At 39.1% G+C, this 13,920-nt stretch overlaps 1 protein-coding gene across 2 annotated transcripts in view; it reads left to right on the top strand.

Annotated features, from left to right (window-relative positions):
* The window catches only part of LOC124644512 (lysosomal alpha-mannosidase-like), a 47,646-nt gene that overhangs the window by 26,275 nt on the left and 7,451 nt on the right, over window positions 1-13,920 (top strand). Inside the window, exons 2-11 of one of the 2 annotated variants that reach the window (XM_047183939.1) lie at window positions 2,001-2,102; window positions 4,819-4,921; window positions 5,405-5,486; window positions 5,973-6,158; window positions 6,751-6,956; window positions 7,322-7,458; window positions 10,654-10,787; window positions 11,662-11,754; window positions 12,520-12,649; window positions 13,036-13,114. In XM_047183939.1, coding sequence (XP_047039895.1) covers window positions 2,007-2,102; window positions 4,819-4,921; window positions 5,405-5,486; window positions 5,973-6,158; window positions 6,751-6,956; window positions 7,322-7,458; window positions 10,654-10,787; window positions 11,662-11,754; window positions 12,520-12,649; window positions 13,036-13,114 — 1,246 coding nt within the window. In that variant the 5' untranslated portion in view covers window positions 2,001-2,006. Of the gene's footprint in view, window positions 1-2,000; window positions 2,103-4,818; window positions 4,922-5,404; window positions 5,487-5,972; window positions 6,159-6,750; window positions 6,957-7,321; window positions 7,459-9,888; window positions 10,023-10,653; window positions 10,788-11,661; window positions 11,755-12,519; window positions 12,650-13,035; window positions 13,115-13,920 lie in introns of both variants that reach the window. The other variant, XM_047183941.1, reaches the window with a different exon arrangement.

The following is a 13,920-nucleotide window of genomic DNA, read 5'->3' as shown; positions in this document are numbered from 1 at the left end:
AGTTTAAATGAAGATTTCGCGCTAACATTTCATTTAACCGCTAAATATTATGATCAAGAACAGATCAAAGAAACAGATGAACGCATAATATTGATACATTTTTGTACGGCCGGTCACCATCACACCGATGACATCCACTCGTGAGTCCGCAAAAGTAGAATGTTTCAACTTTGAGAGAACGAAATGTTTGGTTATGTTGAAAGTAGCTGTCAACTATTATTCCTAATAAAGAAAAGATTCTTAAATACTTATGTATTCCGCGGTGATAAAATGATTAAAATAAACATTGAGATTTTAAAAGCAAATTGGTACATTTGAAATTATGTAACAGTATTCGAATAAGATGGTACTTATACTAGTTTTTGAAGTATCGATGTATTTAAATAGATGATTTATTTGAAATGATGTAACAGTATTCGAATAGATGGTATAATAGTTTTTGAATTATCAAATTGTAGTAAGTAGTGGTATTTGAATAAATGAAATTAAATTATTTGAATAGATATCATATTTGAACTAATGTATAATTGGGGTTGATGGATCTCTTTTGATCCAGAAACCCCAATTATACACTACTGACAGAGTTACTTTCGCATTTATAATATTAGTTTGGATTAAACCTTCCTCTTGAAACATTCTATCTGATAAAAAAAACCGCATGAAAATCGGTTGCGTAGTTTTGAACATTTAAGCGTAAAAAGGGATATAGGGACAGAAAAAGCGACTTTGTTTTATTCTAGGTATGTAGCGATTCACACACAACCGTCACTCTAGAATACCTTCCTAGGCTATAATTAAGAATCTAGACTAGACTTATTAACCAATGACCTGAGACGTAATGTGCTAGTTTTTACCCGACTACCGTGGAGAAAAGGGTTGTGTATTACATCGAGTATGTATGTCAATATGTTGCTGGTTTTAACTGCCTCGTTGGTCTAGCTGTCGCAAGTGCGGCTGCTGATCACGAGGTTTCGGCTTCGATTCTCCGGTCGAGCCGAAATCGCTTTGAATTAGAATTTATTTATTTGCTTGAAATATGGTTACAATCAGTGCCGGCTTTAACTCTACTAGCGCCCTGGGCGAGATTTCTACGGCGCCCCCAACTGCAATTCAAACCCATACGAAAAACTGAGACATAATATGTAGTTACCGATTGCCCGAGCGAAGCGAGCGCGAATTTTTTTTTTATAGTTAACAAGTCAGAGCAAAAATTTTGAGTTTTGGGACATAAAAGTAGTGTATCTAACGCGCCCGGCATTGTATGACAATACATTAATTTAATTGAAATTTCTTGGTCCAGGAGCGTACCGCGGCGCCCCTGAGCCCGCGGCGCCCGGGTTATTCGCACACCCTGCACCATAGGTTAAGGCGGCCCTGATGCTATCCATACATTTGGATACAGTTCTTGTAAGCGATCTTTGATGAAATTTAAAACAAAAATAGGAGTAAAATTCTGATCAAGGTTTGGTTGGGGGCGCCTGCGGCGCCCCTTATGTCCGGCGCCCTGGGCCGTCGCCCAACCGCGCCCTACCCTAAAGCCGCTACTGGTTACAATTATAGGTCTTAAAATGCATTATGTTTCTTCATATCTCTTAAAAAGTCTCGGAGGATGTAATGTCAGTCAGTCAAAGGTGTGGTGTCGGATTGTTGTCCCATCGCGCTATGAGAGTGAAGGAATAGTGAGTGCACTTGTGTCTAAGCAAATGTGCGTGCACTATAATATGTCCTGCGCAGCTGGTTGATCTCCTTATTGAGAACAGGTAGCCGACAATATGGACACAATTATATTATTCACTTACTAGCTTCTGCCAGCAGTTTCACCCGCGTCCGTATGGGACTTCTTCTCCCACAAAAATATAGCCTATATTCTATTTTATATTACTGCCAAGTTACATCGAAATCCATCCAGTCGTCTTTCCTCGAGAGAGGAACAAACACCCATACATACAAACTTTCGAATATTAGGCGTTGCTAAAGATTATTTTTTCTTCTCTTTTCAGTTAAAAATGCAGGCATTACTGCTTCTCCTAGCTGCAGTGGGGACCGTGTATCCAGCACCAGAAGAAAGGTCAGCGCCGAAAACTGATACTTGTGGATATGATGTAAGTATCATTATATGGCTAGCCATTTCCTAAGATCATTGAAACTCCCAGCGGGTCCCAGCGGGGCCAAGGCCTGCCGGGGCTTTCGGGATTATTCGAGTTCGAGAGTTACCGCGGCCCTGGTACATAAAAGGCCTACGACGGAACACGACGGTTTTTAGTCAGTAAGAGTCTGACACTCCCTCACCGCTGCTAACCCACAGCGGGAGGGGTAATTTGATGATTTTTGACGTCGTTAAAAAAAAGATAATTGAAACTCGCAGCTCACTTAATTTCGGAAGGCAAGTGAAATTGGTGGGTCCCGGCTGTCATTTGATCATCTTTGGCAGTCGTTACGGATAGTCAACCAGGAAGTCTGACAACCGGTCTTACCTGGGGGTATTGGGTTGCCCGGGTAACTGGGTTGAGGAGATCAGATCGTCGCTCTATGTGGCACATGTACTGGTTAGACTGGAAGTCCACATCAAAATAGAGTTAGGAAAGGGCTAGGCAGATGATATGATATTTTGCAATTTATGGCACATCCTTTGTAAAGTAGATGTAAATCCAAAAGTAACCCTGTCTCGCTTTCACACCAAAATTACTGGATCGATCCAAATGAAATTCGGTACACGAACAGTCTAGACCCCTAGAAAAGACATAGGCTACTTTTTATCCTGGTACCAGAAGTATTTGTTTGAAACAGTACCAAATAGGTTTAGTTATAAGCAAAACTACTTTCTATACAAAGAGACGGTTCATACCCCTATCATAGTTAACATTATCTTCAGTACAGAGTTCAAAATGTTATCTAGCAATGTTATTTACATACAATTTACTTGTAAATAATATTGTACATAACATGTATTTACGTAGAATCCTTTAGAATATTACCTACTAGCTGTGTCCCGCGGTTTCACCCGCGTCCCGTGGGAACTGCTGCCCGTACCGGGATAAAATATAGCCTATGTTACTCGAGAAGAATGTTGCTTTTCAATAGTGAAAGAATGTTACTAATTTGTTGTGTAGTTTCGGAGCCGAGCGTTTACTCTATAGCCTGCGAAAAACAAACAAAAAAATGTTCCTTCTTTATTATTCTTGTATAGATAGACTAATAACTTAAGAAGCTTATGGAGAAGAACCGACAAGAAACTCCATAGACACTTCAAAAGAGATACTCATTTATTCCCCACTCTTCTCCACAGGTACTCATTTCTCACTCCATCCATTCGCGTAATATTCACTGTATCCTATCATTTGGTTTAATTAGATAGACGGTTCCAAAGAGTGAATTTTATAGAGGCAAATCGGCCAGAAATTCCACAGACATTATTTTTAACCCCCGACGCAAAAACGACGGGGTGTTATAAGTTTGACGTGTCTGTGTGTGTGTGTGTGTGTGTGTGTGTGTGTGTGTGTGTATGTGGCATCGTAGCTCCCAAACGGATGATCCGATTGTAATGCGGTTTTTTTTGTTTGAAAGGAATGTCATTCGGGAGTGTTCTTAGCTATGTTTGGTGGAAATCGGTTCAGGTCTTCAAGGTCATCAGCTCGTTTGTTAGGTGTGATAGGAATGTTACACGCTCAGTTTACTTGCAAGCATATGTGGGATCTGAAATTTGAAATACTAATGTCTTCTGGAACCACTGAGCTGGTCTGCTATTAGGACACGAAGATAGGAGACGTAACCCTGAACTGCTGTTTAGTAAACCCATCGAGTTTGGGCTCGTTGAATTTGTCTTGACGAGTTCTCTTCATGTTTCTAATTGACGAGAACCTGATGCTGGAAATGGGATGTGGCGGATGAAACCCTGGAATGCCGGAATGAAACGGATAAACCGATTTATATTTTTGCTGAAAATCTAGAATGACCAAAGGTTAATCTTTGTTGTTTCGCAATCTGTGCAATTCTCCCAGAGCTGGTTTGTCATGAGGATTGTTAAACAGCTTCTTTTGGCCGAGATCGCATATAGCGACCCCATCTTAAAATAACAGAAATTAAATGAAAGAAGGAAAAATTAAGGAGCTCCTTCAAAAAGCATGAAATAAAATTAAATTATAAATTAAAAAAAACCCCCGACCCAAAAAAAAGCACGCAATTATTATGACAAAAGGTTAAAAACGCTAAACCCTATAAAAAGCAAAAAATAACTTTTAACACTACGTAAGTACCAACTAAAGCATGTCAGACTAAACTAAATTTTGACGTGTCGGGGGACCGCTTTTTACCTTTAAAAATACTTACATAAATCAAATGATACCTACCTAATTACAACATTCGTATAAAAAAACACGTATCTAAACAAAATTGTATAAAAAGTTATAAGAAGTATATGTAATGTAGTAGTATATAATTACTTCTGACGTTAGGGTAATAAATTAGAGCGGTCCCCCGACACGACAAAATTTAGTTTAGTCTGACATGCTTTAGTTGGTACTTACGTAGTGTTAAAAGTTATTATTTGCTTTTTATAGGGTTTAGCGTTTTTAACCTTTTGTCATAATCAATAGATATATTCATTCCCCACTTTTCTTCATAGATGCTCATTTCTCACTCTATGCATTCGCGTATAGTTATCGGCACGGATAATGAGCTCTCGGCGGAAGAGTGGGGATCGTATTGCGCACTGTACACTTGAGGCAATAAATCACTTCTGCGCAGGTGAAGGTCAGGGCTCAATATCCTTGCCGATGATTATAACATTCACTCTATCCTATAATTCTATTTTAATTGCAGAGTTGTCCTGCCACGCTACCCGATACACTCAATGTGCATATAGTTCCTCACACTCATGATGATGTCGGCTGGCTCAAGACGGTCGACCAGTATTATTATGGCAGTAAGTATGTATTATAATTAATAATTTGTACGTCTCCACCCAAAGACTATAAAACCACCACCAGACCACGGGACTATCAGCGGGGCCCAGCAGGGCCAAGGTCTGCCGGGGCTGAGGGACTGTTCGAAAGAGTTACCGTGGCCCTGGTGCATATAAGGCCCACGACGGTTTTTTTAGACCACGGGTCTATAGAGTCCCGGACTTTTGGGAGGCGAACGTGGGGCCGAAGCCAACACGCTGAAGCCCTTTCGAGACAACTTTAATGAAATGGTGACACAAAACCGACGATTTTCCCTGAATCATCTCCAGAGTCTTTTCCCAACTATGTTGGGGTCGGCTTCCAGTCTAACCGGATGCAGCTGAGTACCAGTGTGCCACAAGGAGCGACTGCCTATCTGACCTCCTCAACCCAGTTACCGAGTTTCCCTGTATACACTATAGAAATGATACCTACTCTAATTTTGATATTCTTTTTTATTTCAGGTAAGAACAGTATTCAGAAGGCTGGTGTTCAGTATATTCTAGATTCTGTTGTCAAAGAACTATGGGAAGACCCAAAGAGAAGGTAAGGTCTATTAAAACAATGGTTAGTTGATAAAATACCAAATTGTGTGTTAGGTACTTAATGTCTTGGTCCACAGCTAGCGTGTGTTCGCGCGGCGGTTGCAGTGTCACGGACATGTTAGTAATGTTCGCGCGCAATGTGTTACTGTTTGCTACAGCGAGTACACCACGAGGTACATGCGGTGTGCCGAACAGTGCTGCTCATGAAATTAGAAATAATGACCTATAACAGTCTTCATTAATTCTTCTATATCTACACACAATTGTATCATTTAAATCGGTCCAGAAATCTTAATATGAAAGGCCAAGAAAAACATCGCCCACTTTTAAGAACTTTTTACGGTTAAAAGAGTGTCTATGGAGTTTCTTGCCGGTTCTTCTCCATGAGACCCATTCTTTGGAACCGTTCAACTAGCTTGACGTTTCGAAAAAGCTCTCATACGCCTATTTGAATTTTTTTATGATTTTGACTTTGGTTTTCTTTCAGATTCATATACGTGGAAACAGCTTTCTTCTGGAAATGGTGGGTCCGTCAGAGTGCGGCTGTGCAGTCCAAGGTGCACACCCTGGTGAGGCAGGGTCGGCTGCAGATGGTGGGGGGGGCTTGGAGCATGAACGACGAAGCCGCTTCTCATTATCAGAGCACTGTTGATCAGTTCACTTACGGGTTGAAGTAAGTATGACAGTGATACACACTTGGACACAGAGAGACTTATACAAAGATCAGACTCATGGACACCTTGACATAGACACTTAAAACCAGACACTAAGATCCAGACACTAAGAACCAGACGCTTAGGTCATGACACTTAGGCCCAGGCAGACACAACAACACCTAGACATACTAGACACTTGGACACAGCGACATAAAGTTATTGACACCTAAAGACACTAAGAGACAGAGTCAAGAAGACACGAAGACACTTCGACACAGAAACATTAAAAGCCTCGCTGCTGGCTATGATGGGCTATGACGGCCTCTTCCTAGGCCGCATAGTCTATCAGGATAAGAGCAGAGAGGTTAACTTGCGGGAGTGTCTGACGTGTAGACACATGGACACTAAAACATACATTTTGACACAGACACTTAGGACCAGACGCTTAAATCAAGACACTTAGACACCAGGCACCTAGACCCGGACGTTTGATACCTAGCTCTACACACGTAGATACTTTACTCTTAGGACCAGACACTTAGATCCAGACACATACATCCAGACACTTAAGTGCAGACACATGTGAACTGTTGCCATATTTTCTTCCAGGAAACTGAACCAGACGTTTGGTCACTGTGGCAGGCCTCACGTGGGCTGGCAGATAGATCCATTCGGGCACTCGCGCGAGTTCGCCTCGCTGCTGGCCATGATGGGCTATGATGGCCTCTTCTTAGGCCGCATAGACTATCAGGATAAGAGGAATAGGCTGCTTAATAGGAATATGGAGATGGTTTGGCATGGAGATGATGCGTTGGGTAAGAGTTAATACATTTTTAATTTTAATTTTTGACAAGCTTTCTCCCTCAGTTTTAACCGCATTGCGAGGGATTTACTTCCCGAACATGGATAAAAAGTAGCTCATATTCCACTTTTTATCCCGGCATAGCTTCCCTCAGAAAACGGGAGAAATCTCTAGCGGAATCCTAATTCCCCAACACTTTTTTCATTCCCGTGATTCAAAGTCAAAAGTCAAATCGTTTATGTATTTCATTTGGGCCTTAATAAGCACCTTTGAACGTCAAAAATATAAATAAGTTTGATTCTAGTTGCCCATTCCAAAATTCTATGTTTGTATTTTTTTGTACTCCAATTTGAAACTTTCCCCCCCCCCCCTTTCCAGGCAGATCATCAGACATCTTCACAGGAGTACTACACAACACATACTCGCCGCCGGCCGGGTTCTGTTTCGACGTGCTCTGTGCCGACGAGCCGATCATAGACGACCCGGATTCACCCATGTATAATGTCGACTCTAAGGTACGTTTGTTTTCTAGCGATTTGTGTGTTTTTTAACCTCATCTCCCGAGCCTTTTCCCAACTATGTTGGGGTCGGTTTCCAGTCTAACCGGATGCAGCTGAGTACCAGTGTGTTATAGAGCGACTGCCCTATTTATAGGTTTTTTAACCGACTTCTCAAAAAGGAGGTTAGATTAGTCTTCCCAGCAGGGCCAAGGCCCGCCGGGGCTGTGGGATTGTTCGCGCTCATTACCGCGGCGCTGGTACATGGCGGGCTTAAGAAGGAACATGGCGGGGTTTAGTCAGTAAGAGTCTGACACTCCCGAGCGCTGCAGACACAGCGGGAACCGTCATTAGATGATTTCTCATAAAAAAACAAAAAGCTAAGTTTGTATGTCTGTCTGTTTAGTAGTTTTTTTAACCGACTTCCTTAAAAGGAAGTTAGGTTAGGTTATTTCACGGGTGTACTACACAATACATATTCCCCACCCGCCGGGTTCTGTTTCGACGTGCTCTGTGCCGACGAGCCGATCATAGACGACCCGGATTCATCCATGTATAACGTCGAGTCTAAGGTACGTTTGTCTGTCTGTCTGGCTTGAACTTACTATACCCTATTCACGGAGCCATGAGCCAAATGGTAAACAAACCATAAGGGTTCTTTATAGTCACGATTGAAGTAGTGAACATATTTTATAAAAATAACTACGGAAGTAATACACTGACAACATTAGAAATGATATTTTATAACGATGTCTGTAGAACTTATGTAATCCTTTCAGACTTATTTGAAATCAAATATAATAAATGCCGTAAATTATTTTCTTAATTTTAATTAAACATGTATTAAATCGTTTACATGTAAAAGAACCTAGAAGACTTGACTGTCAAACATAGAACCCTTCTAAATTCATCATCATCTCAGCCGGCGGACGTCCACTGCTGAACATAGGCCTCCCCCTTAGATCTCCACAGATACCTGTTGGAGGCGACCTGCATCCAGCGTCGACGGCGACCGACACAAGGTCGTCTGTCCACCTTGTTGGTGGACGTCCTACGCTGCGCTTGCTAGTCCGTGGTCTCCACTCCAGCACTTTTCGGCCCCATCTGCCATCTGCTCTTCTGATCTGATCTGATCTTCTAAATTATAGACGACAGATAATGCGAACATTTTACATACAAATGTGACGTTTTGTCATCGGTCATCCATCTTGAAAAAGTGTCATTCTTTGTTTACATTTTGGCTCACGGCTCGGTGAACAGAGTGTAGCGATTTGTGTGTTTTTTTTAACCAACTTTTTTTAAGAGTGACAAGGTGATTTTCCTGACAAGTCAAATGGAATTGGGATATTCATGAAATGTGTTAATATTTTTTCTCTGCGACGAAGCGATACCTTCTTTTTGCGTAGTTATAAAAGTATTGTCTCGATAAAATTACGAACTATTGTCTTTTAGTCTGTAACCAAGAGATTATTTTTTTTTTTGATAAACTGTATCATTTGCCTAGCCTTTTCCCAACTATGTCAGGGTCGGCTTCCAGACTGACTGGATGCAGCTGAGTACCAGTCCAGCGACTGCTTATTTGATTTCTTTAACCAGGACAACCCAATACCCCTTGGTTAGACTGGTGTCAGACATACTGGCTTCCTTACCACCACGAATTTATTACATTAGGATACATAACATGGATTTTTATAGGTAGACCAATTCCTGTCGTTATGTCGAAATATATCAAAAAACTACATATCAAATAATATATTAATAACTATGGGCGATGATTTTAACTACCAAGATGCAGCGATGTGGTTTATAAATTTAGACAAATTGATCGAGTAAGTTAGCATGCTGTTTTTTATAATCACCAGTTGACTAATCACCAATTTAAGGCTCACTGTGCAATGAGATTTTTAGTGATTAATTGTGTCTTTGTGTGTGTGTGTGTCTGTGTGTTTTGGTTATGGTTTGTGTGTCTGTGAGTTTTGGTTATGGTTTGTGTGTGTGTGTTTTGGTTATGGCTTGTGTGTGTGTCTGTGTTTTGGTTTTGGTTTGTGTGTGTGTGTGTGTGTATGTGTTGTAGAAATGTCTTAGAGTTAGGCAGAAGTACAGTGATTTTTTCTTAAGTATAGTGTTTTTTTTTTGAGAAATGTAAACCCACATTTTTGTAGTTGTCTGGATTAACCCCAGAATGATTAATAAATAACTTTATTCAAAGGGTTTATTCGCATTAACTTTTTTACAGTCGTATTCTTTTCACTTTAAAATATATATTATAGATAAATGTGCGTTAAGCACGGAATTTAGTTGTCTTGGGCTAGGAAGGTCAGATAGGCAGTCACTCCTTGTGGCACACTGGTACTCAGCTGCACCCGGTTAGACTGGAAGCCGACCCCGACATAGTTGGGAAAAGGCTAGACAGATGATGGTTTTTAAAAACTATGAATTATCTTGTAGATAAATACTTTTCTGGAGATATGCAAAAATATATCGAGAGGGTATAAATCTAATAATATTTTAATTACGATGGGAGAAGACTTTCACTACCAAGATGCGGCGATGTGGTTTCAGAATTTAGACAAATTGATCCAGTAAGTTAGCATGTCTTTTGATTTTATAATAACCGACTGTCTAATCACCATGTGACTAAAATCTTTAATCACTTTGTGACTAAATATGAGTAAAATTGTTATATTAGTATAGACTATTGAAATGTGGGTTAAATTAGTATACTTCTGCCTAATATGTGTGGTTAATAAATAAAACATGGTATCTGTGAAGAAAAAAATATTATTAATGCAACTTACAAGGCCTTGGACGTCAATCGGTGATTAGTCAACTGGTGATTATTATAATAGATTATTTATGCATGGTTTTTACATAAAGTTTGATGCTTGATTAACAATTAATTACACTTTTTTGATAATTATACAATGCCTGTATCAATATGTCTAGATTTTTATACCACAAGCTTATTTTGGATTTTGGAAATTACATAGTACTTACATACTTATCCTTGGCAGTCGTTACGGGTAGTCAGAAGCCAGTAAGTCTGACACCAGACTAACCAAGAGGTACTGGGTTGAGGAGATCAGATAGGGCAGTCGCTCCTTGTGGCACACTGGTACTCAGCTGAATCCGGTTAGACTGGAAGCCGACCCCAACATAGTTGGGAAAAGGCTAGGCAGATGATGATAGTAGCATATTTTATCATTATTTCAGGTTTCAATATTCTTAGACGATGCTGTGAAGCAAGCTAAATATTATAGAACTAATAATGTTATATTTACAATGGGCGGTGATTTCACATATCAAGACGCTAATATGTGGTATACGAATCTAGATAAATTGATACAGTAAGTGTTTAAAATGCTTTTTAATTTTTTATTTAACTTGCGATATATGGTGTGTCGTACCTAATCACACTAAATTAAATACGTTATTATACTGGTTAATATATGTCGCCTAGCGTAAAGAAAAAATAAAATAAGTAAAAATAAAAAAATATTATTTTCAAACAAAGTAAATAGAATAAAAATGTGCGAGAATTAGAACACCATATAAGAGTCAGACATTACAAACAATAGAAATTCTCCCTTGAAAACTGACAGCTGTCAACTGATCAAAACATTCGATACTCCTAACTTTATCTCTGCTTTACACATGATGTTGTAAATTATAAAAACGATAAATGACTCCTGTGGTTAAACCACTGAATGGATTAGGTTATTTTTTTTACAATTCACCATAGAATATCATAAAGTATATGTGATAGGATTTAATGTGATTAGGTACGACACACCCGATATTTGAATTTTCCGCTATCAGTGGTAGCATGCACTTTAATATTTATAAATTATTAACTGTGGATTTCTGTAACCGATCTTCCGTTGTTTCGCAATTAAAGATTGGGATTTGACATAATTTATATGAAGTTTACCTCAAAATTTATTTATTTATTAAGGCTTACCAACTAAGATACAGACAATCTTAAAAATATGAGAAATAACAGTTAGTGTATGCTCTTAAATTAAAGGTAGGCACAACATTATTTTTACTGTTCAAGTAAAAAGTATAATTAAAAGCAATTAAAAATAAAAGAAATAAATAAAGTACAAATATAATAAAACTCTAAAAGCAAATTCAATCTCTAATCGCAAAACCATGGATAGATCAATTATAGAAACCTGCAGTAAAAGGGGTAGTGTTATAATTCATTTTAACTTTCAGGTATGGTAATTTGAAAGCAGCGAAAGACAAAATGAATATTACCCTGTTTTATTCGACGCCTAATTGTTATTTGAAAGCAATTAAAGATGCTAAGTAAGTATATAAAAATATATAATTTTAAAAGATATAAGTAGTATTAAAATATGACATATATTACCAGTTTCTCAACTACTAGTCTGCTGGTTGAATTTTCGCCAGTTGGTTTTGCCGTCATTTTGTATTGCTGTTTTCCGGTAATTTGTATTACGGTTTTCCGGATTTTTGTACTATGACTTATTGCATTAAAATTAGTAAGTGTGCTTATGTGTCACAAGGTTATGTAAACGATGTCACCCGCGTCTTGAGAAAACTATTTCTCTTACCCGGCTAAAAAATAACCTGTACTATGCTATCCTTTTACACATATGTATCACTGCCAAGTTTCATCAAAATCCACCCAGTAGTTTTTGCAAACCAAAGCCCCTTCATACACACTTTCCCGTTTATAATGGTGTCCACGGCCGATTTCGGCCACGGCAGCTGTTCTCATTTTAAGGAGATCAGCCAGCTGCGCAGGACATATTATACGTGTTTGTGCACATTAGCTTGGACTGCGGTGCACTCACTATTCCTTCACTCTCATGGCGCGATGCGACGACAATCCGACACCACCGGAGAGAGATCACAAACACGACCGACATTTACGAGCTCTCCGATGCACGGGTGTATCAATCACCAACTTCCAGACTACGGGCTGCTTTGTGAAAGTTTAAGAAAACCCACAAAGCGATTTCGGCCCGACCCGAGAATCGAACCCAAGTAATATAAGTACATAGTTTAGATTTCTTCCAATATTCTAACATACATACACACTTTCAGCCCGACATTACCCACAAAGAAAGACGATTTCTTCCCGTACGCGAGTGATTCTACCGCCTATTGGACTGGGTACTTCACTTCTAGGCCTACCACTAAATATTTTGAAAGAGAAGGAAATTGTTATTTACAGGTATGTTTTATACTAGTTTCTGTATGTGGTTTTGCTTGTTTTATGATATTAAAACTAGCCTATTTATTTGTTTAAATTTAGCCGATGTTACGTGAGAAGAATGTAGTTTTCCAACATTGAAAAAAAAATAAATTGGTTCAGTGGTTTTGAAGCCTTTAGAGTACAAAGAAAAAAAGAATGATTGCTCTTTATAGTCAACATATTTTTTCCAAAAATTATAGCAATAACAGCAACTGTTTCCTAAAAATATTCAAGTTAATAAAAGTGGGTTTTAACCAACTTCAAAAATAATTTGTTGGTCCACAATATTTTTGTAATAGCTGTCAAGCGATTATTTCGTCTTCAAAATTATTTATTTTTATTTCTACATGTTATTTTGTTTTCAGATGGTAAAGCAATTGCAAGTGTTAGCGAACTTAGAAAAACATAATGAATTTGTATTAAATGAACTGAGGAGTGCTATGGGTAAGTAACACGCATTCACTAAAAGAAAAACGAAACTTTACAAATTACTAAAATAGTTCTGGCCATTCTTGATTAGCTTTCCCGTGGTTTCACTTGCGACCCAGGGGAACTATTTTCATCATCGGCGTTAAAATTAACCTGTCCTGTCTAAGGGTCCTGTTTGGCGCGTTTTCAAGCTAAGACTTCTGAATCGTTTTGAAAAAAATAAAAAAAATAACTTCATTATAAAAAGTCGTGGTGGCCTAGTGGGTAAAGGACCAATCTCTCAAGTATGAGGGCGCGGGTTCGATCCCAGGTCAGGCAAGTACCAATGCAACTTTTCTAAGTCTGTATGTACTTTCTAAGTATATCTTAGACACCATTGGCTGTGTTTCGGATGGCACGTTAAACTGTAGGTCCCGGCTGTCATTGAACATCCTTGGCAGTCGTTACGGGTAGTCAGAAGCCAGTAAGTCTGACACCAGTCTAACCAAGGGGTATCGGGTTGCCCGGGTAACTGGGTTGAGGAGGTCAGATAGGCAGGCGCTTCTTGTAAAGCACTGGTACTCAGCTGAATCCGGTTAGACTGGAAGCCGACCCCAACATGATTGGGAAAAAGGCTCGGAGGATGATGAGGATGAACTTCATTATAACTTTAGGTAAAGCCGTTAAGTTCTAAAACATTTTCATTATTTTGTTCCTTCCAAGTTCAACAATGAACAGCAACAGTTACCACTGTTCTACCTATTTCGTAAATCTTTCCATCCTAGTTTAATATAGTAGTATCACTCAACACTTGTATTTTCATATATAATTTGGTCCCCTCG

Source organism: Helicoverpa zea, chromosome 30 (assembly GCF_022581195.2).
Source record: "Helicoverpa zea isolate HzStark_Cry1AcR chromosome 30, ilHelZeax1.1, whole genome shotgun sequence".
NCBI classification, from domain to species: Eukaryota; Metazoa; Arthropoda; class Insecta; order Lepidoptera; family Noctuidae; genus Helicoverpa; species Helicoverpa zea.
Note: the sequence above shows the minus strand (reverse complement) of the source record. Positions and strands in the feature narration are given on the sequence as shown.